Here is a 25,709-nt window from a genome sequence, read left to right on the forward strand (position 1 = left end):
AAATTTAATGATTTACATCTGTCAAGATCATTTGGAAAACTCCATGATTCATAACTGGTGTTCTAGGGGGTGTATTAGGTAGTTTATCCAGTCAATGGCAGCCAACCTTCCTCTTTGAGTGCAGCCCCCAGAGGTGGAGTGAAGGATATCAGAAAATTAGAGAAAGAACACCCTGAAGCTGAACTTATTTTCTTTCCCTTTATTTCACAGTTTCAGCCATGAAACCTAGGGCTTTGTTGACATTTGTGGTGTTGCGGGGTTATCGTTAGAAAAAAGGCTTGTCGGAGGCGGCACTAGTCCACGAGTGATAAACTGTGATTCGAGCACTCTAATAGACAAAAAGAGGAATGGTCTAAACTAATTCGCGACCACCTGAAAAAGACTAAAAATGATTTACTTCAAATCCTATATACTATAAAAACACTCAACGCCCTACGAACGATCATGGCGCACAAGTCATTATTTATCTATTTATACTCAAAGGTCCACACGACAATATTTCAACTAGAACGAATTCTACTCAAGGAGATAATTAAAGCTAAGTAATCCAATTGCAACTAAGCCAAACTGTTGAAGTAGGCCAAAAACAATAAGTTCAAAATACATAACCCCTCACGAACGATCCATTATCGCTCGCACACCAAACCAGCGACCATGGCCCAAGTCATTATTTGTAACTGCACTCAAAGCGAAAAACACCCAACTACAATTAAGGACAATGGTTCATGTGCAAGCGAATGATATATAAATTGATTATTAAAACCCACTTACTATTTTAACTAATTCAACTATCTAAAAGAAGCCAATGAAAAAATGTAAAAAATGTAAAAAATGAAACTCTATAATAACAAACAAACAAACAAGCCATCAAGGCCTACCTCGCAAATTCCTCGACGTGTACCCAGGCCGCATCTCCTCTCAGCACCTTCTCCCCAACTACTCTCCTCACCCTCGCCCCCAACGCCCACGGCCCACAAGCCAACACCGCGACACTCCTCCTGCCACCCTTCCCGGCATCTTCGATCAACATATCCACATCCGGCCTCTCAAAATACACCCTATCCCTCGAGATCCCCCACGCCGTAACCTGTGTCATAACCTCCTCCCTCCCCTCCCATCCTCCGAGCAACCGATCCCTCATCTCAACACCTTCCTCGCCCTCTTCGCCCTCCCCCTCTCTTTCACCCGTCACGAATAGTTCCACCTTACCTGCCACAACCCTTCCCTGCGTACCTTCGCTTTCCACTGCCCACTGTACGTCCCCGATGCTCCTTACAGCCCACACAAACACACACCTCTCGAGCGCGCCCTCACGTGCCAGATGCCGCACCCACGGTACGGCCCATGCCCCGCCGACTCCACCTGCGATAACAACGACACGGTCGAAGTTATCCGCGAGCGTGGCGAGGGAAGGGCTGTCGCCGTAGAAGGCGTCGATGTGCGCGGGCAGCTGTAGCGTCTTGTCGGCGGCGAGGGTGGCAAGGTGTTTTGTGGTGGTACTGCGGACACGGGAAATGATGGTTAGGGAGGTTGGAGCTGAGGAGGCGACAGTGAACGGGTTTGAGGCGAGGCGGGTGGTGATTCTGGGGATGTATAGAATGAGATGGGAGACGGGGGTGGGGGCGTGGCGGGAGGTTGCGGGGAGTGTCAGTGTCATATGGAGGGTGGAGGGTGTGGGGAGAGTTATTGTGGCGGTAACGGGGATGGTTCCGATGTACCGGTGGACACGGTCATAGATAAGGAGAGATGCAGTAATCAGGATGTAAGTGCGGAGATGGGTGACGTGGAGGTAGAATAGGGGGAGAAGGACGGCCGAGAGAACAATGTGAGAGATGAGGAAGACCCGATAGTAGTGGGTTCGCGCCCACGGGTATGCCAGTGTACTTAGAACAGTCTGCGTAGAGTTAATTAGAAATTCTATCATGGACAGTATGATCAACCCAGCTATCATTGACAATGCGTGACCTACCATGGAAACGAACCCAACAACACCACACATGACGTCAAACTCGAGTAGACGCGTCTTCATGCGGCTTGTGTCCCAGAAGAACTTTAGATACAGGGCCATATGCGTACAGAGGAGCATGTAGATTATCTTTGCAAGTCCTTGGTGGAGATAATTGATTTTGCCCTCATAGGAGACGGAGAATATGTACCGCAGCGGACTCCTCTTCATGGAGAGGAGGATAAGGGCTGGGAAGTTTGCAGAGGCGGCCATGCCAAAGGCCTTGGTAAAGTGTAGGTAGTCTGTTGGGTTTGTTAGCTTATGGGTTTTATAATTATTATTATAGTTCGAGGCTTTAGATAATAAAGAGGTTTGGATATGAGCAATCAATAGCCAAAGATCAATTGGGATCTGATATGATTACCGGGTAAAATTGGTGTCTAATCAGATCAGATCCCAAATGATCTTTCGAAATTACTGATAGAGATTTTTGGCATACAGCCTGTATGAAAGCCTATTTGGGCTTACATCCAACTAGTGAAACTAGCTCTTAGCCCATTTGGGGGGCCTAATAATTCGGCTCGTCGATGCCCATTTCGGAAGCTTCCGCTCTACCAACTATCCAGGTATCGGGATTGTTTCTTTTTTAATCCAGTCGTATTTGGTAGAAGGAAAAGAAAAACAAGCCCAATAAATATCAGGTCTCCCCTCGTACGAGTCCAGAAAGAAAAAACAGAATCATTGTTTATCACTCTAGCAGCATACGTACCGTCGCCCGCGTCTCTACGCACCAACCACAGCATCCACACCAGCCATCCCACGCATACCACAAAATCCCCCACCGATCTTGACTCCGGGTCCTCCCACGACAATGGCCTCGTGAGCCTCCACTCCAGCCTCCTCAAGAAGCCTTTCTGACCGCGTTTCTGCCGCGTGCAAAAGAGCCGCCTGTAGACATATGCGCACAGCGCAACCGCCAGTTGCGACAGCACCACGTGGTGGCCGAGTGCGTCGAGCGCGTTGCGGCGGTGGTGCTTCTCGGTTTGCGAGAGGTCTTTGTAGGTGTAACCGAGCATTGTTTTTGCAGTGCAAGTAGTGCAGATGCAAAGAAGGGCTACGGAGAGAGAAGGGCTTTTACGTGATCGCTGGCGGATATCCGAATTGCTGGGCCGGTGAGGGAAGGGGGCAAGGATTAGTAAGGGCGGGGCGGATGGTTGTAAATAATTGCAAAGCCCAGCCTTTGGGAGGCGTGGAACGTTGGGCAAGGGACCTGCAGGAGATGCACATGTATATACATGTGAAGGTTCTGTATGTAGTACGGTGCTACAAGGGAGCTTTGAAGCCCTGGGGCTCTGATATAGAGAGCAATTGTAGAATGTTTTCCCCCCGAACATTACTGTGGTGTTTTGTTTCAACTATCTGGATATATAGGTACTTTTGGATGCAGTATCAACGATCAAAACGTGTGACGCAGCTAAGTATTGAAGTGCAATTAGTGTAATTGTGATCGATAGACGCCATCACACGCCCAGCTTACTTACATATCAGCTAGCATTCCTCATCGTGCACCCTTCAGCTGCTGTCGCTGCTGCCGTGTGTGTGTCGGTGATGGGCAGAGCCACGTGGGGCCAAGATCGTCTAGTAGTGCAGACGGTGGGCTGAAGCTGAGAGGACCCTGCCTGAGTGAGCGAGTGAGTCCAGGGATTCTGCAGATGAAACAAACCTGATAGGCGCATGTCCGACCTCATCCATACACACAGAATTATGACCCCACCGGAAGGGAAGAGGATTAGGACCGTTTTGGGTGCGGGGAAACTGTAGAATAGATAGCTGAGATCTAGAGATAGTGGGAGTGAGTGAGTTGCCCAAGCTACATACATCGATCCCCGTATCTACTTAAACTCGCCCTTATCCAGCTTCGTGGCATCTTCTCCCCTCTTGGCTTATCTTACTTCCCTCTCCACTCAGTCCAATTCAACTTCCCCTGTGACCTTGTAAACAATTGCATCCATTAATTGCTTCTACTATACTGAACACTTACCTGTCTCTGCAATTGCCCTCTCGCCATGACTACGAGAACTCCCCTTTGGCTAGACTGCGATCCCGGTTAGTTCCCCCCATGCACATATCTCTTAAGCTTGTTGCTGCGAGATAATCTGACAATACTGCCCTCCCCAGGTCACGATGTAAATATACACCTTATCTCAATCAAATTCACTCCCTAGCTGGCCGTAAAATGTCCCATTAGAAACAAAAACTCATATATCAACCATTCAGGACGCGTTTGCCATTATTCTCGCCGCAGAGCACCCAAGCTTCGATCTCCTGGGGGTAAAATATACCCAATTCCACTCTTTATAACGCAGTAGCTAAATCTACCAGATCTCCACCGTTCACGGGAATGCCTCCATCCCCAAGGTAACAATCAACACCCTTTCTCTCCTCACCGCCATCGGCCGCACCGATATTCCGGTCTACTCCGGCTCGTGCAAACCCTTTATGCGCCCTGCTGTCCACGCCCCGGATATTCATGGCGACTCTGGTATCGACGGAACAACTCTCCTTCCAAAACCCCCGGCGGATATCAAGGTACAGCCGGAGAATGCGGTGTTGGCGATGTACAATGCGATCATGAAGACGCCAAAAGGCACTTGTGTGATCGTTGCGACAGGAACATTGACGAATGTTGCATTGTGCTTCGCGACGTTCCCGGAGACGGTAGGGCATATCAAAGAGGTTTCAATTATGGGAGGTGCCTTTGGAGAGCGTAGCGACTCAAAGGGTAACATCACGAAATGCGCTGAGTTTAACATTTACGTATGTATCAGCCCTATCTTAATCCGACAGCTTCTAACCATACTCCCAGTGTGATCCTGAATCCGCCCAATCGATATTCTCGAATCCTCTGCTTTCCGGGAGGATAACACTTGCACCGCTCGACCTGACACACACCGTCCTCGCTGGTCCACACATTCTCGAGGCCCTTCTATACCCCGACGGCGACATGACTAAGAAGCCATCAAACCTCCGCCAGATGCTCCACGATCTTCTCACGTTCTTCTCCAAGACCTATGTCGAAGTGTTTGGTATTACCGACGGGCCACCACTACATGACCCAGTCGCTCTTGCAGCAATCCTGCCTACTGACGAGATTTCGTGGGATATTGAGACAGTTCGTGTGCATGTATCGTGCAACGACGACGATCAAGTCGGAAGGACGCTCAAGAGGCCCAGAAACCAGGAGGTCAATGAGGTTCGTGGAGAGCAATTGGGAGCACCGGGAGAGCTGGTTGAGACTCTTGTGAAGATCCCGAGGAGCTGTGATGTGACTGCATTTTGGTCGGTTATTTTGACGAGCGTGGCACAGGCGGATGGAAGATATACCTGGGAGTAGATGTTTCTTTATAGTTTGAACATCTCAAGCGAATAGTGAGTTGTCAGAACTGGGTTTATTGGATTTTGAGTAGGTACTTGTAGCGAAAGTAAATATAATACAACCGGTTACACGCATGTTCTTGTGGTTTCGAGTGATTATACATGAGCCTGCAAAGGGCCCAATTTAACATGGCCGAACGGCTTGTTTTACAGCTCCCAGCGCCATAAGTGACCACGCATGATACATACACCTAGACCAGCCGAGTGACGGCCCATGCCTCACACTCACAGCCCACAATCCGTCCCAGAGATTAAGAAACATCTAAAAATAAGATAAACCCCTCCATTCACTCTTAACTCGTCAAGATCCCCAATCTCCTATCCCCAAAACCCAATCTCCCACCCCATGCCCAACATGCACCCAAACCCCCGGTTCAGAATTCTAGACCCCCCCGTTCTTTTCTCCACCACCACTGCCTCCTCAATGTCCGAGCGCCACTGCACCCCTCTAGCCTCGCTCAAGAGAATTCTCCGGGACGTTGACGCCTAGACCATCCTATACTCACGCACACATTCTAGATTTCCCTATCTACACATGTACCTATTCTTTTGTTTTGTTTTGTTTTTTTGTGTGTTTAGATTATGGAGTGTATGGATTGTGTCTCTGACTCTGTCTTGGAACATGTTTGTCTCGGAGGATGGGATGGATGGGCATGGGGCGTGATTACTGGTTCGGGAAGGTGTGGTGGTGGTCGGAGGTTTGCTTTTTCCTTCCTTTTTCCCCTTCCTTTATTTTTTTCTTGCTACGGATCGAAGAGGGGAGGCGCGCGGGTGGGCTGCGTTGGAAGGAAACGGGGGTTGTAGATCATAACATATCACTCGCGCGTCTGCCCCCTTCTCCACCTCACCACTCCCCAATTACGCATTACAACCATCCATCCATTGTTCTAGCACCACCACCACCACCACTACCAGCGGTTCTCAAACGTTGGATCAACGATGGTGAAAAACCAGCGGCCAACCAGTGTCAGAGAATACCGCTATGGCCGCTGCTGCATGCGGAGCGCAGAGGGCAGTTACATGTATCCTGCTCATCACGGGAATTTTGCTTTTTGCGAGAAGAAGGGGTTTCAATGTATGGCGCGCAGTATGCATCGATATTGTGCATCTAGAGTACTCTAGTTCTATTGTTTCCGTCGGGGTTCGAAACGGCGAATTGGAGTTGTAGCTAGTGAGGAGTCTTCCATGCACAGGGTCCCCAGAGTACTCTACTCTGGCCCTACTCTACGGGTTGAAGCCTCCCTATTAGCTACCATAGCCTTTGTTTTCGACGGGGAGAGAGGTAGAGACTAGTATTGGTCCAGAATTAAGCCTCTGGAACAGACAGCTCGTTTCTTCCAATTCATCCGGCGCCATGCTGTCTTTCCTTGCCTTGAAGCGGGCCCGCTATCACGGCGGTGGAGTGGTTCCACGTAGGTTTTTTTTTTTTACTCTTCTCTACATACCTCTACAGAGCTTCTCTTCTCTTGGGTATTCCGCTTCTGTTCTACCATTTACACAGAACACAGTAGGTACAGTATATAGGTACAACTAGCGAGAGTCACGTCACAGCCAACCCACCGGTGAAAAACACAGACCCGGCTAAATAAGCTTTCGCTCCCAAACGGCGCGCAAGGTTTCGTTTCGCCAACCAAGCAGGGCGTGCACGTGTATGGTTTAGCCGGGGTGTTCCGCGCGGGTAGCGTAGCGGGGGAGGGGGGAGGGGGAGGGTTGGAGGCTGTCTGTGCCACTGCGCGCTAAGGGGGTGAGGCGGTGGTAGTAGCAGTAGTGGTAGGGCAGAGGGGGTGGGGTGGGATGAGAAGAGAAGGCTGTGGACCGAGTGATGCCCTGTGAGGGTGCGAGGGCACGTGCTGCTTGCTGCTACGAGTGCGGTGGGATATTGGACAGAGGGTGTGACGTGTGGGGGGCGTCTGTGTAGGGTGTCTGTGTAGAGTTGGGATGGGATGGGGAATATGAGGTGGTAGTGATGATGATGATGATGGTGATGATACTCATGACCAGGGCTGGCTGGTTCTGTGTTGCGTACGAGAAGAGAGTATTTAGATGGGCGCTTAGTCTCTAGCTACATCATGTATGTAGCTACGCTGCTGGTACTGTACTTACGGTGCTGCCCGTATATATCCCCATCACTACCCTAGAGCATTCCGGCCCCCCAATATTGCAGTGTAGCCCCCTGTCCATCTATCTCTCATGAGAATATAAGAATCCGAACTGCATAGATCTAGCTCGTCGTAGATCCTGCGGATGCGCGATGCAGATATCCCACGATGCAATCCATCTAATCTAATCTCATCTATGCATCTATTTATGCAATCCCCCCAATCCTGGCAACGCACCTCAATCATCAATCCCCCACTATCCACCACCACCACATTTTACCCAAGGTTCAAACCCTATTCCGAATCATGACCATGATTCCCTCAGCTGGCAGGCGTTCCCTTCCTTTCCATCCTTGCCTGAGTAGAGAGAAGAGCACCGCTGGATGAGTAACCGCTACCTTGTTCCCATCCCACCCTAATCTCCGCTCAGTCAGTTCGCTCTTCCACCCTCCTCCTCCTCCTCCTCCTCCGTCATATCATCGCAACAAGCCATGGGGCGATAACGCACCCACATCACCGCGTTTCGGGTTTGCGCTCTCACAATTGGCTGCGATGGACCTCGCCCGTCCATCACTTTTTTTTTTCTCCCTCTCACCCCCCAAATCATCTCAGCGAACGAGTCAATGGTCCGCACGTGCTATCTCCTCCCTCTCTCTGTAGCGTAGACAGCGTAGCTAGGCAGCATAGGTAGACTTGGGTCAGTCACATATTTTTTTCTGGCTATGTAACTGCACATCGATACGTGTATCGCCCGCCGTGCGATCGCGTGACAAACGACGGGTTGCTGGAGCCAATATCACCAACTCCCTCTTCCGCGCAGCGCACGTTGATTAGTGGGTTAGGGTTTGTTTTTATTTCTGTAAGTTATATTCCTACGCAAGAGTAAGAGAGGGTGCCTTGTGGATGAGTGGTAGAGTAGGTGGGCCGGATGTGTCAAGTCCACGCCCCCCCCAAACCCAGTTTGGCCTACTGTAGCTACATGTACTCTACGGACGGGTATGTACCCATGCCTGGTTAGGTCTGGGTCAAGAAGTGAGTGTGAGTGAAGTGTGAGTGAGTGAGTGAACTGGAGGGACTGACGGAGGTGGTTGGTTGCGCCCGGTTTTGGTGGGGAGATGGGGATATTGGCTATGGAGAGGAGGAGGGAGTTCTACAGAGGTGACTGACTGAACTGACCGAACTGACTGACTGGGGGAATGGGATGGGATGGGCGAGAATTGGGAATGGGATGGGATGGGTGCCTTGGGCGAGTGAGTGAATGTGTGAATGTGTGTTCTCAAAGGCGTAGGAGGAATGCGTCTATGATTGCTACTACAATAGGTAGTAGAGAACCTACTCTATGAGTGATCTCTCTTCAATCCTCCAGAAAAGAGTTCTCTCCAGGATCTAGGTTGACTCCATTTCCTGTGCGCGCTCTTTTTTTCGAAAAGAAGAGTCGAAATAACAACCGGATCAATCGATTACTCGTCTGTCTGTGTGTGTGTGTGCCATGACCATCCCATCCTGGCCATCCGTCTGTCTTGTCTAACCATCACCAGTTTTATGTCAAACCCGGAGATATTTCTTCTGGTCATAACCACCGTACCGTACCGCGCGCGCGCCGCCGCCGCCGTTATTAGGACCTTTCCCTTCCCTCCCTTCCCTTCCCTTCCCTTCCCTTCCCTCCCCTACCCCATATCCCGAAGAAGGGAAAGAAAATCAAATCACAAAGATGATCAGTGCTCAACAGGATCTATGGGATCTGGCTGGCAGGTTAGGTAGGGGAGGGCGAGACGAGACAAGACGACCACCACCACCATAATACTGGCACTGGCGTTCCCCCCCCAAAAAAGATAAAAAAAAGATAAAAAAAAGGAAAAAAAAGAAAAAAGGGCTTTTACCCCAAGGTAGGGGGAGTGTGCGCGATGCGCGTGCCAGTTTACTCTTTTCTACGGCGCGGGTGCCAAACAATGATCTGCTATTAGCAGTCCTGATTGGGAGAGAAGAGAAGGTTGAGTGGTGCGAAGCAAATCAGATATTTTTATTTTATTATTTGCTCTTCTTGCTTTTTTTTTTCCCTTTCTTTTATTTCTGTTCCCCCGTCATGATCAGCCAGAGGGTCACCACTACCTACGTAGCTGTCTGTCTGTCAGGGTAGCTGGAGGGAAGGTCACCCAGGCGGTATGCCTATTGATTGTACCGAGTTGGTTGTTGGAGCCGCAAAGCATCTACAGTCGAGTCGCTGCTCGCTGTAACACTACTTGCACTAGGGGTTGAGTTTGTGAGTGAGCGAGTGCGAGTGCGCCTTACGGATGGGTGGTGGCGCTAACGGATCTTTTGGGCCCTGGTGGATGCATCAGGTTTGGCAGCGGACCAGGATGTCACTAGGAGACGTTATTTGGATCACTTACCGAAGACGGACATGGGCCAGTAAGATGGCGACCTCCACCCCCCTCTGCCCTCTGCCCCCCGACGAAACCGAAATAGCCAGGCCAGGGATTTTGTGGCTGCCCCATCCACTCCGCATTCCCAACCAGATAGATGGGCGGACACAGACAAGCAGTCTACGAGACAGATAGACGGACCAGGGCCGCCAGGGAAGTAGTGAAATAAAGGATTGAAACCTGTGTGTAGCTCAGGTAAGTAGGTATGTGTAGGTGGGAGCTGGAGTAGGAGGAGTAGGAGCATGTATGCTGTATGTAGAGACTCCAGAGTTTACTGTAGCCTGTAGGCCTGCTTAGGACGTACTGGTGGTCATGGCTTTTTTTTTTGATCACCCCTTCCCTTCCCTGGCTGACCTGACCTCCCTCCTCCTGGACTCTTGTTCTTTTTTTTCTTTCATTCTGGGATCCCCTTCCCGTTGAAAAAGTGAACAACTTGAACGTACACTCCTTTACCCGCGAAAATCAATCTGGCGTCTCTCTATCTCTAGAAGGGAGGTACTCTCTAATACCGGCACCACTACCTCACACTCACCCACCTCACACTCGCTTTTCTGCCTTGCCTTTCCCCCATTTCTCTCGTTCCTTTGTGTGTGTAGTAACAGCAGCGTAGAGCTTCTACTTCATCTTTTCCTCTGTTCAAGCTGTGGGTGTCATTGCCGTCAATCCCTACGTAGGTACATACACATACGTGCCATAGGTATCATTGCCTCGGGGGCTCAGTGTCATTTGTTTTCTTTTCTTCTCCTCTGCCAGTGCCAGTCCAGTTTATTCCGGTCCTGACCCCCCTCTCTCTCATTGAATTCGCGAGACCTACATCCCTAAGTGGGTAGGTAAGCAGTTTAGGACTTCGTTTTTTTGCTGCAGAGCGATCAGTGCCTGTGACCTAATTGTACCTGCTGTTGTGCGATACCTGTCCACCACACCCACCACACACACCCCACCCTCCCTCCTCAACAACCCTAGTCTCCGATCCGATCCTCGAACCTGGCGAAACAACTGCAGCAGCAGCAGCCAGCCCAGCCCAGCCAGTCAGCCATATAACCACCCACCGCTCCCCCCTCCCTACTACCATCTGTTATAACTTGACTACGACGGGGCACCTAGGGTGACTTTTTTTGCATTGCAACTTCCCATCCACCCACATCACCTACTACCCCCATTAACTATACTATTCGCTTTTCGCAGCACGGGGTACTTGGGGGGAACAAAAGGAAACGCAACGCAGGAAGGAATAAGACGGAGAAGGGATTCACGCAACAACGGCTTATGTTCGTTTGCTTCTGTGGGGATTGCAGTTGCTTGAGTGTGAAGAGAACGGGGGTGTTTGGGGGCTAACTGACCACTCATTGCTGCTGGACTGCTTGCCTCTGATTACAGGGAGTTTTGTCACTTCTACTACTACTATAGTCAAACCATCAGCAAAACGTTTTCCCACTTTAACATTATTCACAACCTTATTTTCTAAACAACTATTTTTTTCTGACGCGCGCGAGGAGAAAAGAAAAACGATATCATATCATTACCAAAGAGTAACAACTAAAAAGTTCCAGTGTCACTGTAACAAGCTGAGTCGGTTCAACGACGACAACGGCGACGATCGCAGGAGAAGCAACAAAGCATTACGCGACACATGAACGGCCAAGGAGCCGGCGGATTTGGCGGCGTAAGAATGGGCGGAGGAGTAGCTGGGGGCGGCGGAGGAGCAGGAGGGGGAATGCCGGGAGGGCAGGAGAATAGTAGGCTCTCGCAGATTGTGCTACACGAGCTCAAGTCGAAATGGAACCCACAGGGGTGGCAGCAAGAGATGACGCCTAACGAGCGTGCGAATACTATCCTTCAAATGTATAGACTTTTTTTTCTCTTTCTCTTTCTTTTTTTTTCTCTCCCTTCCGCTTTGCTGCGCCTTTGATTAATTCCATTCTATTTCTTTTCTTTTTTCTTTTTGGGAGCTTTGGGGGGGGGGGTTTGGGGGGGGGGGGGGGGGCGCACTCTCTTGCCTCTTTCTTTGGAGGGAGGGGGGAGAGGTGTGACCTGTTCTCCCCGGATATCCTCGTTCTCTTTCTTCTTCTTGCGTTTTCCCTGGATCGTGAGGGCTAAGAAGTTCATGACATAAACAGCGCCTCGTCATTACGACTGGTACGGACCGACGTAGAGCAAGAACACGCTATAAAGATCGCAACAACCTTCGAACAGGCAACATATGATAAAGCAGTAGATAAGGTACGCTTCCGTCTAGCTTATTTCCTCACGGGATTATCATCGCCCCAAGCGTCTTAGGGCGTATTTTAGAATAGTGACGTCAGATTCGGTTGTTAACTCCTTCTGCCCTTTTTTTTCGTAGGAAGACTACCGAATACAGTGCCGATCAAAACTTCTCCAGATCCGGGAATCGAGACGGAGACAGATGGCTGCCGAAGAACTGAAGATGCGAAACAACCAGCCAGGGATGCCATTTAATCCTCTGCAAAAGATTCCGGGCATGCCAGACGGACAGCAGTTGACCATTCAGCAACAGCAGCAGATCCTACAGCAGCGTCAGCAGCAGGCCCAGCAACAGCAAGCCCAACAAGCCCAGCAACTTCACCAGCAGCAGCAGGGCCACAGCCTCCAGCAGCAGCAGCAGCTTCAGCAGCTTCAGCAGCAACAGGCCCAGCAACAACAGATCCAGCAACAGATTCAACAGCAGCAACAGGTGCAACAACAGCAGCAGCTGCAGTTGCAGCAAGCTCAGCAACAGCAGCAACAGGGCATGATGCTTGGGCTGCAGCAGCAGCAGCAACAGCAGCAGCAGCGCCCCCCAATTAATCCTCAACTGGCAGACCAGAATCGCATAATAAGTAATTTGATGGCCTCAATAGCCCAGAAAGTGGGTGCGGCCATGTTATCAAATATGAACCAAAACCCGAATCCGGACATCCGAGAGCTTGCCGCAAAGTGGAATATGGAACCGGCCCAGGCTTTTCTGAGGCAGCAGGCCATGAATCTCTATAGGCAGAAAATGTTGCAGGATCGACAGCAGCAACAGCAGCAACAGCAGCAACAACAACAGCAGATGGCCCAAGGTGCCGCAGGGCAACAGGCCCGGCCAATGCCCGCCAATCTTATGCCTGGGGGGGTAGCGCAAGTGATGAGGAATCCATCCCTCCTCACCACCGCAGAGAGCTACCAAGCCCAACAGGCCGACGCAAAGCAGAGGGCGGATACCGGCGATGAAGTTGTCCCGGTCTCACAAAACAATCCCCAGTTTTCCGCTGGTCCTGGTATGAGGAATTCTAGTCCGCAGACACAAGCGCAGGCGCAGGCACAGGCAGAGCAACTAAGACGGAATGCTGCATTGCAAAATGCCCGCTTACAGGTGTGTTCCTTCCAGGTCACCTAATGGCACGTTAATTTGAAGAAACTGACAATTTTCCATAAAAGGCTGCGCAGTTTCAAGGTTCTCCGGGACAAACGCTCCAGAACGTTGGTGTGGGCGTGGGACAAGCAGCGAAGGCTCCTAGTGCGTCCCCAAACCAGGGTAACGCGCCTGGCCTTCAGCGCACACCTAACCCAGCCGCCCAGCAACCAGGCCATCCACAGCAGTTTCCCATGCAGCCACTTATGAACCAGCAGCGGCCTACCATGGTTGGTCCAGGAGCTATTCCCGAAGGTAAATCCACCGAAGCACTTGCACTTGTTAAAGCGAGGTATCAGGAACATCTTAACAAGCGAGAAGGTGGAAAAGCCCAGCAGCCCAACTTTCAGCCACCGGTCGGTGCTATGTCACGACCAGGCCAACCTGCTCAACAAATGCCAGGATCCCAGCCTCAGATGCAACAAATGGCACAAAACCCTGCGCAGCAAGGGCCAGCTCAACAGCCAACTGGTGTTCCGCCTGCAGCAAATGCGCAGGCTAAGGTCCCAGGCATACCAGTTCTCAATCCGGATATGGTCTTGACCGATGAGCGGGTGGCTCTGATGGATACTAAGCCGTTTCCAAGACCCATGTTAGGACAGCTAGGTAACTCAATCCCTGCACAGTACACAACATGGGGTCAAGTCAAAAATTATCTCACGTTGGCCAATGCTCCTCCACATTATATTGAGTCTATACGGACGAAGCAAGCTCAGCACTACCAGATGATAGTCAGAGCCCAGATGGTAAAGAGATTACAACAACAGCAGCAGCAGGCTCAAGGCGCTTCTCAGCAGCAGCCAGGCCAGCAGCAGGTCCCACAGCAGGCTCAGCAGCAGCAGGCTCAACAAGCCCAGCAAGCTCAACACGCTCAGTTCCAACTTCAACAACTTCAGCAACAGCAGCTCCAACAGCAACAGCTCCAGCAGCAGCAGCAACAAGCGCAGAAACAACACGTGCAGCAGCAAATCCAGGCGCAACAGGCTCAGATGCAAGCCCACATCCAGGCACAGATGCGGCAGCAACAACAGCAGCAGCAGCAGCAGCAGCAACAACAACAACAACAGCAGCAGCAGCAGCAACAGCAGCAGCTTCCTATATCTCAGCCTCCCCAATCCCAGGGCGCCCCCACTGTTCCAGCTGTTGCGCAGAAGCCTTCTGCCCCACATCCAGCGGGCCAAACTCCTGTCCAGCACCCACTTGCCGGTATGACGATGGCCCAATTTCAACAACTCCAAATATTAGCTCAGCAAGGAAAACTTAACCCTCAGCAAAGCCAACAGCTTTTTGCCATCAGACAACATCAGGAACGTAGGATGATGGCACAAAGGGCGGCGGCAGCGCAGCAGAATGCTGCTCCCCAGGCGCCTGCTCCACAGCCGCCTGCTGTTGCTCGACCTATGCAATCAGCCGGTTCTGACTCGCCGTCGGCTGCAAAGAAGTTGAAAAGGGAAAGGGATACGAGCGAAGAAGTTGTTCTTCTTGATCAACGACCGGCGCCGCAACAGACCAACCAACAACTTCCTGTTGCACGTACAGTCCAGCAGTCTCCCCAGCAGTCACAGTTTGCAAACCCGGCAGTACAGGGACAGAGACCAAACGCTGCCCCTTCGTCAACACAGCAATCTCCCACTGTGAAACAGAATCCTGATCAACAGCAGTTAGATGCGAAGCATGCTATGGAACAGAAAACTATGATCGCCAATCTTACCAAAATGCTCATGGATGAAAGGGGTAGTCACGAGGGCCGGCCGATACTAGCACTTCAGAAAGAGGAGAAGGAACGCCTTCGCCAGCAGCTGTGTGAAGTAAATACAAAGAGCATGATACAGCGTATGACGCAGTTGTTGCCGATGTTTGTTTTGTTGGGTGGAAAAGCTGTTGACACGAGGTCGCTGATAAAAACGGTATTTTCCGCTGATCTTGGTCATGTGTCTTCTTTTAACTAATATATCGCCTAGAAAAACTTGCTTACATCGCAATATCAACAAAACGGGGAGCCTAAAGAAGCTTTTACCATCAACATGGCACAACTGGCCGAAGCGAGGGCGTCTTTGGCTAAGTGTTTTGGTTTCGTGAAACAGAACATGGCACAATTGGTGAGCAGGGACGAGAAAAAGGCAAAGGATCTTCAAATCGAGGCACATAGATTTACTATTCCTATTCCTAATTTGACGCTTACCGGACCTGGACCTCGTATATCTACTCCTCAACAGCAACAGGCCCAGCTGGCTCAACAGGCCCAACAACAACAGCAAGCTCAACAGCAAGCTCAACAGCAAGCTCAACAGCAAGCCAGCAAGCTCAACAGCAAGCTCAACAGCAGGCCCAACAGCAGGCCCAACAACAGGCCCAACAGCAGGCCCAGCAACACGCTCAGCAACTGCAGCTTCAACAACTCCAACAACAGCAGCAGTTACAGCAACAGCAACAGTTGCAGCAGCAGCAAAGGCAGCAGCAGGCTCAGCAGCAGCAGCAAAGGCAGCAACAGCAGGCCCAGCAGCAGGCCCAGCAGCAGGCCCAGCAGCAGGCCCAGCAGCAACAGCAGCAGCCAGCTCATCCTCAGCCACAAATGCAGGGCCGGGCACAGCTTCAGGTTCCTAACCCCCAGTCCCCGCCAAACCCCCTTAGTGCTAGCAATCTTGAGCAACACACCCAAAAGTTAGCGCTAGAAAGATCGCGATCTATTCAATCGCAGAAAACCCAACAAATAACCGGGCAAGCCAATCCACTAGGATCAATGTCACCAGACGGAAGCCCGCCGACAATGATTCCAGGAAAGTTTGGTCCTGAAGATCTGAAGCTTCCTATCCGAAAGAAGAGACAGCGGGAGGTTGAGCCAGAGGCCATAAAGGTGAAAGAGGCCCCGAAGTTGCTTCACAAATGTCCCCTGGTGAATTGCGGTAGTGGTGTGAAGGAATTCGAAACAAAGGAAGAGCTGGAGGAGCACCAGAAGTGGCATGAAAGGGAAAGGCAAAGATTAGTGGAGGAAGAGAGAAGGAACAAGCATAAGATAGAGAACCCACTAGGTTACCTTTTGAGTTCGGCCCGGGAAGCTTTATGTCTCGATAGCGATGGAAAGCCCAAAGGAAGACCTGATGAGATCATGAAGGATGATATGCCGACGAAAGCTGCTTCAACGCCGCAGATCAAGCCCGGATCAACACCGCTTCTTAGCACAACGCCCATTAATAGAGGTTCCGGGCTCACTCCTGCTCCTGCAAGGTCTCCAGCTGCACTCAAGACACCACAATTGTCTAACGCCAAGACGCCGGGCGGAAAACCTACCCCGAATTCTAAATCTCAGCTAAAGGAAGGGAATGCAAACGAACAACTTCCTACTCCCCCAAGCACCAATCCATGGGAGAGCTCTTCTATGTCTCCGGATGTGGTAGGGCAGTGCTTTGGCGGTGTCCGGGAGGGGGTTTTATATCTGTCAACTATGAACCCTGCCATTGTTACCCCCGCATACACCCCGGGGTCGTCTGGTCCTGAAGGTTTTGAGGGAGTTATTGAAGGCATGGGTGGAAGTTTTGAGGATTGGAACCACTTTGGGGACGGGGCCAATATGGTAGACGATTTGTTGCAGGAAGTGGAGTGGGATAACGATCCGTCTTTTAGCAGCATCGATTTGGGTGGTAGGAATTGGGCTATGGCGAATGGGTTTGAACTGAGGGTTTAACCACATACACATTAATGTTACATTTTTTTTCTTCTTTTATCTTTTCTTACTGGATAGGTTTCAATTCGGGTTTATATTTCTTTTTTTTTGATGGGGGGGTTTTTTTTTTCGACTCTCTTGGCGGACACCAAAAGTTGGGTGAGGACATGTGGCCACGGTTTTCAAGAAGTAAATATTACTTCAGGTATATCTCTTTTCTTTTTTCTTCATTTGGTTTAGGGGTCTTATTTGGGAACTCGGCATTTGTATTTGTATTCATTCTTCTTACTACACTGGTCATAAGGCGTTGTTCTCTTTTTTCTCTTTTTCTTAGCCCTCTAATCTTTTTATTTCATTCGGATTAGTCTTCATTCGGATTATCTTTCAACCGAAGTAGCCCTCTATAGGAGTATTAGTAGTACTAGCATCACTATTTCTTTCTTGTTAATAAAGAGAATGTGATCGAATTTAAGCAGTTCAACTGCCCACGAAAAGATAAAATTTGCCTGTCATTTGTTTCACGTGAAAACCTTGCCTTACATCTTGAGTATAAATAAGGAAATAATGACTTGACTGGTTCGTAAGACCTTGGACGTTTTTACATAGAATTCTAGTCATTTCAATTGATTGGCTTAGTTGGTCTTAACCATCAATTCTACCATTTGCACGTGAAATGTTTTTTACACTTTGTGTATAATTAGTAAATACATGTAATGACTCTCATCATGGCTGCTAGTTTGTCGCGTGGGTGATTGTCTTGTGGAACTTTAGTTATGTTTATGGATAGAACTTTGAATAGAATGGGTTTTGCTTTTTTCTGGTTGGTTGAATTAGCTAGGTACCACTAATTTTACAGTGTTTGTACTTTGAGTATAATTAGAGACAGTGACCTCCATCAACATGGTTTCTGGTTCGTGGTACGAGTAACAGCAGATCTAGCTACATGTATCTATGGGGCTTTTGGGTGGGGTTGGTTAAAGTTATCAATTGTTGCACATGAGATGTCGTCCTTAAGCCTGCACTTTGGGTATAATTAGTAAACATTGACTCTGATCAATGCTGCTTGTTTGTAGCACTGATCCTTCGTGGGACTGGGTATCCTATATAAGATACGGAAAGGCCTAAAATGACACAGTTTTCGGTATACGTGCTCCGAAATAACACATGATGCAAAAAGACACAGTTCGCTGTCACTACAAGTAAAAAAAGAGAAGAAAAAAATATCAAAGCGTTCTATAAATCTACAAAAGGTACTACAGCGACTTATTTAGACATTTACGACTGCTACCCCCACCCCTGGTTTGAACCCAGGACCTTATGTGTGATTGGTTGTATCCTGGGTACTCTCGGTGTCTCACCTGACGAGCAGTCTATCCACTAGACCACCCGCCCATAGTTGATGCTGTGCCCGAAGTGATACTTGAGCTAGCTTGGCAGTGTGCCAAGATGAAGATTGAACTTGAACCCTGATCCTTCGATATTATTATTGTTTAGCCAATACGTACTTATACTAATTGATGTATTCGTTTTGGATTATACCGAACTGTGTCATCTTGCGTTCATGTGTTATTGTAGAGCACGCCTACCGAAAACTGTGTAATTTTAGACTTTTTCCGTATAAAATAATATATTGCGTCTTGATGGTCTGGTATAGATGCCGAATACGAAACCACAGATGTGGTGCGTTAGCTGGTCGAAGCTAAATCACTACTACACAAGAAATAACACTTGCTATATATAAGGCCGGAATTAGATATTCTCGTCGTAGTTTGAAACCGCAAAAGCCAACTAACCACACCACAATTTGCATGCAATTAATGAATTAAACAAAAAAAAAAAAAAACCACACCACAATTATGTAACGGACGTTTGTACGAGTGATATAACATGACCTAAGAACTGCACAGCCAGTGTTCGCTGTCATGTACGTTGCCGAAAAAACGGAGGTAAAAAGTAACGCAGCCACTCTGAGCACCCTACCTATGTCGTAATAAACAATTAAAGATATTTTTGCTGAAAAAAGACTGTCAAAGCTCGGCAGTCAAGTCTCTCACTGCTTTCCACCCGGCGCGCTGGGGGTAACGTCGCGGGGACTCGGAATGGAGGTATTCGAGTTCGTTGACATGACCTTAAGTAAAGAGAATTTAATGTCCCGATAATCATAACCTAAGCAGTGACCGGAGCATGACATCTGGTTTATAATAGATGTCCTCTAGAACGTGGCGCATAGAACCAAGAACAAATAAAAACATGTCCGTCGCGTTAGGTTCGTAAAAGGCTAGCGCTACGGCGAAGAGGTTGGGCGGACTGGATAGGGTCATTAGAATGTCGGCGTCTATATACGTACGGAATACTACATAATCATGGGTTACAATCATGCTACATTGAAGTAAAGTTAGCATGCGTACATGTATTTAAGGAGGGGCGCACAAAAAAGAGGGGTATAAGAGAGAACGAGAGGGAATCAATTAATTGAAAAAACCTATTGAAAAAACCAATCGAAAATTGTTCTAATTACAATCCTAACCCTAATTTTAGGGGTAGGGCAAAAGCATAATGATAACTGCTCCCAAAAGGAAAATAAATTTCAGTCGAGTTACCTGAAGATCAACGCAGTGTAAGGAGGAAAAGAGAAGTGGTGGGAGAATATTGTTTTATATAGATGGGGAAGAATACCAAGATCTGGCTTTTCGCTGATTGTAAAACTGAGTAATAACTCTAGGCACTCACGAATTGAGTTAGCTAATTAGGTTGGTTTAGGGGGTGGTGCAAATGTGCTAAGGTGTCTTTGGATCATGGATACAAAGTACATGTCAGTTACCAGAACTTGGACATTTATCGCTGTCAGAAAGATTTGCGGAGTTTTCTGAGTCAATAAAATAACTTTCTAGCCCTGGATATATATGAGATGATATCCCATTCGACGGCCAAGCCCAAAGTGAGAGGCAGTAAATTTTACTTCCGAAAAGGATGGAAAGTTTATCGGCCCTAAGGCATCTTGCAGTATCGCTCTTGTCGTGTAATCAAAATGACTGTATTCTAATACTCAGAGGACATAGATCTACATGTAGAGCTACCTGAGGAAAGCTAAATTTCTGTTATATGGGCTCGGTAGCTAGCCGTGTTTGTTTAGCGTGAAGTGGACTACATGAGTGATAGTTGGTGATCCACCACTCTCTACAACTGACACGTTGTCAACTACATGTACGCCGCATGTTTCTCCACAGTTCGGCCAGATTTTTCATAGAGACAATGGCCAGCTACAGAGATTCTCTATCCCGATGCAAGCAACCACCTCTTCCATACCACTACAACAGAAGAACCTATTTAAGGGTCGGGTACACCGTTGTCCTAGCCTTGTATCGAATCGATATGCCGGTGCCCATATCTTACAGGTTCTTTCCACTCCCTCATTCCCTCCCGGAGAAAAGAAGCTACCGTACGATACTTTTGTAATTCTCACAACAGCTTAACATCTTCCCGGAATGGAGAGTCGGATGAACGGAAGAACCAAACTAGAGCAAGTATCCCTCACCCGGACTTCCTCAGAGGCTTATTAGTATGCCTACATAACAGCTCTAAGTACTGATAGAGGTAAATTTCCAGGTACGTACCTTCAATCTCTCCCATCCGAGGACCGGATGGGGGGGCCAGATATTGACTTCGAACAGGCACACTACTTCCAATCAGAGACACAAGGCGGTGGGCTAGCTACTCAGACAGTAGGACCTTCCTTGAATGTCTATAAATCCAAGGAGGTCTAATTGAGTACGATATAGCCCGTTCATCTCAAGAGCTATAGATATCTAAGACTCCTCGATTTCACAGATTCATCTACTCCTCATGCAGCGACCAGGGCGATGAGGGGTCGATTAGAGACACTTAGTGCGGATTTCGTCAAGCTTTCCCTTAGATATCGATATTTCCCCTAAAGCCGGATCATCTTTCAGGAGATTAAGCTCTCTCCCTTCCTCCGGCCGGAGCTTTTCGGGGAAGACCTCCGAAAAATCATACTAGCACGGTGAAGGTCCTAGGCTAGCCTGCATGTAATTAATGAAAAAAAAAGTCCTAGGCTAGCCCACAGGAAATGCTGGGCAAGTCAACCGAGCGAGTGACCGGTCATGATTGTGTAGGTCAGGCATTTCAGCAATTGAACTACACCCTAGGCCTGGACTTTTCCGCTGCGCCGTGGGGGTTCCTGCGGGCTATGAAGCCAAGTACAACCATAAAGGGCCCGCAATAAAACTCCCTGGCCCGTCCCACGCCGCCGCGCCCCCATCCACCTGGCATCAAATGTCATTCAAGTGTAGTTGGTGTGATTAATATAAATTCATGTTTATTGAGCTACATTCCAAGATTCCTTTCATTTACTACCAAGTGGCTGCCCTCCGTATTGTCTCTACGAGACTGGAGCATGCTCCAATCGTGCACTTTGGCGACGAACGAGTCTTTGTTTAAAGGGGTTTCCCCCAGAGAAACCCAAATCCTTGATCTCGGAGGTTTTCTCTTTGCTCAAGAGAATAAACAGTTTCTATACATCTGGTATCATGATAAAGATCAAAAATAGGCCCGAGGGAACTCAACTAGATGCATTTGTGTATAGGACCTAATGCATTAAAGGGGGTAAAAACACCGCCGGGCTCGAGATCCTCCCGGAGCTTTGATACATCCAAAAGAAAAACGACGATACATTATAGTTAGATATTACTGAGTAGGTGCTATAAGACTGCCAGCTAAGACCGTTGACACCTATGCAAAATGAACGCCCCCTTCTCCCAGTCTTCTACTCTTTTTCTAAAAGCGCTTTGTAGGTATAATCCTTTAAACCCCTCCCAGGTAAGTAATATAATCATGATCCAAAAGAAAAGTTGTCATTAACCATTCTCCCTTGTCTATACCTCCTTTGACGTTTACACTTTTTAGCCTAGAAACCCAATCGTCTCCCGGTTGTCATCTATGACTCTTCCATATCTGGATACCATTTGTTAGCCGCTGATTTTTCAAGGATGGAGCTAGCCCGACTTACTCTAACAACAGCCTGAAGAACCAAACTTCAAAATCTTCTTTCCTTAACACCGCCTTTGCCCACTTCCTGCCCTCCTGCGCAATCTTTTGAATGGCTCGTTTTCCTTCCTGCTCCATCTCAAAGTACCTCATCATCTCTGCAATCTCCTCGAGATCCATCGAAACAGGAACGTAATGCACCCAGGGCACAATCCACTCTTCGTGCCACTCACGGAATATCGCCTGTTTGAATACGGCACTGTTGCTTTCAAGGAATGCGTAATATCGTCCTGAGAAAGCGTTGCCATCCATATCAAGGAGATATTTCCATTGCCATGCATCGTCTTGATCGGCCTTGGGCGCGATGTCAAAGAACTCACGCTGATCGTCGCAGTCCTTCGCATCGCATTGGCCCACATGGGAGAAGCGGACGTCAAATAGGCCTGCCAAGCTCTCTCGTTTCACTTCGCGGACGCTCCAATCACCTGACACACCGTGATGTTCTTGGACCAAGATTTTGGCGGTTTCATTCTTATTTATAACTGTGACGGTATGTTGGCGATGTTGACGCTTCCAACCCCCATTGCGGGAGAATCCACCGGTGGTAGAACCTCTCCAGTAGAGATTTGAATGTTTTTGGTCCCAATCTATGTCTTTTGCGTCGTCGTATTCAACCCTACCGGCCCAATACCAGGGAGATGGGTACAAGATGTCATTAAAAGAGGAGGGCTTGCTTTGAGAAAAGACAGGAATAAGTTGATGCGCGACGTTAAATGCGTTGGGACGGTCGAAGAAACCATGGCGACTCTGAAGACTAGGGGATAGGCAGATATCTGACGCTTCTGTTGTGTTGGTAATGAACCCAAGTGGCTGGACTGAAAATCGATCAATGTCGTCTTTGACGTCAATATCAATCGATTTGGCAGGTGAATCAGCTGGGCAGGACATTTGAGCTCCATTCCAAGTGGGTTGATGGGCAAAAACATTGAACAGAGTTCGAGGAAAGTCCGGTACCGATCCGCGCTCCTCGGCTGGTAATGGTGTGAAATCATCGCTGAGAGGATCGGAGCTCTTGATTCTGGACAACACGGTGTCTGCGCGGTCGAGGTACTGGGTCAACATGTCGCTCGGAACAACAATTCGCGGCTCATCGTGTATATTGAAGCCAAGTTCCATATCTGGTAAGAAAGTGACAAACTTCTCTATCATGAGCTGAGTTGCCTCTTTTTGCCAATCTGGGCCCTGTCCGCCAACGTTGATAGCACCATTTCGGATAGATGCATGCAGAAGCTTATTATCATGGAGTCCGATGGGGTCGTTGAAACCTATAGCTTCCCTAGCGCGTTTCCTAATTTCTTGTGGTGGAAGCCCCCAGAAAGGTTTGAGCGAGTGATATATGGTGTCGTAGTTATCTATTATGATGGAGTCTCTGTTCTTCGCATATTCGTACCACTTATCAAAGCCTGGTGGAGGATTCATATTATAGCGTCGCCGATACTCCATGACGGCCTCTGAAAGCGAGTTTGATTGGCTTTCTTGCATTTGCTTGTAGCGTGCCTCAGCATCTTGGATAAGCTTTGGAATTGGATGCCCGGAGTTAAGTACATGCACATGCACCGATGCACTGGGTGTTTTCGGAAACATTCCAATGTTTTGGCTAAAGTACGCAAACCCCCACATCACCAGAGCAGTGAGAACAAATACAAGGGTCGTCACAAGTTGCGCTGAACGTGTGCGGAATAGCTGCGAGAGGATAGCTGCACGCTCGGTGCCAGGTTTTGCAGTGAAGTAGCCAGACATCCCGACGAAAGCACCAACCGTGCCGAGAAGCCTTATCCCCGAGAATACCGAAAATATTCCCATCAGGAGCGTCGTAGTTAATTCTAGAAACCCTACACTGACAGCGGAGTATCTCATCACCTGATAAATTAGTGATTTCATCCCAGATCAGATGAAGAATAGCAGTACTCACCACAAACAGTGTAAGAGCCCATTGAGCGGCGCCCAGCGCAGATATAACAACCAGCTTCAATGCCAATAAGATTACACCTTCTTCAAAATATACGCCCATGTGCCCCAAGATTCTCAAGGGAAACCGTTCGAGCGTGAGACTTGCCCCCAAAAACCCAAGGGACAAATACATCCCCAAATCCTTCCCAATCAATGCACAGTTTCTCCAGGGGCCAAAGCTCCCTGTAGAGTTCGAATTGGGCACCCCAGAAACATCTGACAATTCTACCAGACTTCGCTCCAGTAATACCAATGCTAAGGCTGAAAATACAGCGCTACAAACACCAAGTGCCAATACAGAACTGCTCACAAATGCCGGTTGTAAAGCTACTGCTGAAGCCATCATGACTAGCACCATAACCCTTCTCATCCCGCGGAGCGGTAATCCGTTGGCATTATCAATTTTCCAGGAAGATCGTATGAAATATGCCGCTGAAGGAATACCTGCCTTTAATTTTTATGGATCCTTAATCAGCACCTCGAGCGCACATTACTAACGAAAGACATTTCACAAACCTTCAACCAAGGACTCTCAACACCGCTAGCGCTTTCGCAGATACCTGCAAGTAGTATACTCCCCGCCAACATTATTGGAATTCCTCCACCAGACCATCCGCCCCCACCACTAATACTATATGCTTTTCGACGTCCCGTTTCGGTTCCCGAATACCGCCTAGCCTTAACCCTTGTACAGACACCCCATATTATCCCCCATGTTAGTGCTGACGCGAATAGCGAGTGCTGGTCAATTTTCCATACTGAGCACAAAAAATTGAGTCCCAGAAGTAGTACAGCAGATGCTGGGGATCCTGAACCATTGGCATATGCCTTGGCAGCGTTGAATCCAATTGGCGGTAGGCCGGGAGACCGAAAGGGTAAACCAGGGGATGGAAGACTCGCAAGAAAACTCATTGCGACTTTGTGTCGTCGGTTTCAACAGTATAAGTAATGCCTAGGCATGTAATATTCTGCGCAAATAAACCAAGAAGTTCTTTATTCTGGTAAATCGGTTGCTGCAGAATGTTTTAATGGGAATTGAGATTTTCTGATGAGTTGTTATCAAGAAAAGGAGTTGCCAAGGAGGTGGAGCCTCAAACTTGTCCATACTACTTCCTACTTATACGTGTACCTTACGTGTTGAAAAAATCTAGAAAAAGCGTCGTAATCGACACGTGCATCCTATAGCCAATCCGTCATCAAAGATTTGGCCAGTTTGGGGACTCCTTGTAACCATTGATGTGTTTGGCAGACTGCCATACAGAGTCTGGTAGAATTAATGCGAAAGTCAGCGCTAAAGGAGTGGATTTCTTGGTCCGTGCTCACAGCAAAGGTCGTTTCAAGAGCCAATGGGACTATCGGGTCACGGAAACCCACTTTCGCAATAATTCTACCAGACTCTGTAAATTGACTCAAGAACCTGGGATGTTGAAGTGAGTTTGCTGGCTATGTGCTCGATTAGTGATCTTTGGGATACAGTTAAGACATCTTGCTCCTGCACATTCGTTCTATGGAGAATTGATCAGCCAAGGTAACACCCCTTAATCAAAGGAATATTCCGAGCGGGGCGACGCTACACGCGGAGATCCGATAAGATAAGCAGGTCAGATGCATTTTTGAGTATTTTTAGATCTAGAAAACAGGAAGAAAATTTAACGTTTAATCTGGTACCGTGTCAGACTAGGGAATGCGTAATTAAATGTTTGGGTTAGTGGGCCGTGCGCTGAGAGCTCTCCTGAGA

At 48.6% G+C, this 25,709-nt stretch overlaps 5 protein-coding genes across 5 annotated transcripts; 3 read left to right on the top strand and 2 right to left on the bottom strand.

Annotated features, from left to right (window-relative positions):
• Window positions 1-874: 874 nt before the first annotated feature.
• LAJ45_11011 (uncharacterized protein) lies at window positions 875-3,021 on the bottom strand (the record flags this gene model as incomplete). The annotated part of the gene is made up of 3 exons (XM_046120524.1): window positions 875-1,894; window positions 1,970-2,247; window positions 2,715-3,021. 3 exons carry the CDS (start codon window positions 3,019-3,021, stop codon window positions 875-877), a joined length of 1,605 nt encoding a protein of 534 aa, XP_045966295.1.
• A 990-nt stretch (window positions 3,022-4,011) lies between these two features.
• LAJ45_11012 (uncharacterized protein) lies at window positions 4,012-5,339 on the top strand (the record flags this gene model as incomplete). The annotated part of the gene is made up of 5 exons (XM_046120525.1): window positions 4,012-4,051; window positions 4,124-4,131; window positions 4,223-4,276; window positions 4,328-4,762; window positions 4,812-5,339. 5 exons carry the CDS (start codon window positions 4,012-4,014, stop codon window positions 5,337-5,339), a joined length of 1,065 nt encoding a protein of 354 aa, XP_045966296.1.
• Window positions 5,340-11,532: 6,193 nt separating this feature from the next.
• LAJ45_11013 (uncharacterized protein) lies at window positions 11,533-16,978 on the top strand (the record flags this gene model as incomplete). The annotated part of the gene is made up of 7 exons (XM_046120526.1): window positions 11,533-11,744; window positions 12,020-12,122; window positions 12,283-13,257; window positions 13,323-13,551; window positions 13,618-15,203; window positions 15,258-15,492; window positions 15,588-16,978. 7 exons carry the CDS (start codon window positions 11,533-11,535, stop codon window positions 16,976-16,978), a joined length of 4,731 nt encoding a protein of 1,576 aa, XP_045966297.1.
• A 3,464-nt stretch (window positions 16,979-20,442) lies between these two features.
• Window positions 20,443-20,889, top strand: LAJ45_11014 (uncharacterized protein; the record flags this gene model as incomplete). The annotated part of the gene is made up of 3 exons (XM_046120527.1): window positions 20,443-20,481; window positions 20,629-20,679; window positions 20,737-20,889. 3 exons carry the CDS (start codon window positions 20,443-20,445, stop codon window positions 20,887-20,889), a joined length of 243 nt encoding a protein of 80 aa, XP_045966298.1.
• A 987-nt stretch (window positions 20,890-21,876) lies between these two features.
• LAJ45_11015 (uncharacterized protein) lies at window positions 21,877-24,883 on the bottom strand (the record flags this gene model as incomplete). Its single annotated transcript, XM_046120528.1, has 4 exons — window positions 21,877-21,928; window positions 21,984-23,881; window positions 23,934-24,419; window positions 24,488-24,883. The coding sequence occupies 4 exons, from the start codon at window positions 24,881-24,883 to the stop codon at window positions 21,877-21,879; spliced, it is 2,832 nt and encodes a 943-aa protein (XP_045966299.1).
• Window positions 24,884-25,709: the final 826 nt, after the last annotated feature.

Source organism: Morchella importuna (genome assembly GCF_003444635.1).
Source record: "Morchella importuna strain M04M26 chromosome Unknown Morimp01GS054, whole genome shotgun sequence".
In the NCBI taxonomy this organism is placed as follows: Eukaryota; Fungi; Ascomycota; class Pezizomycetes; order Pezizales; family Morchellaceae; genus Morchella; species Morchella importuna.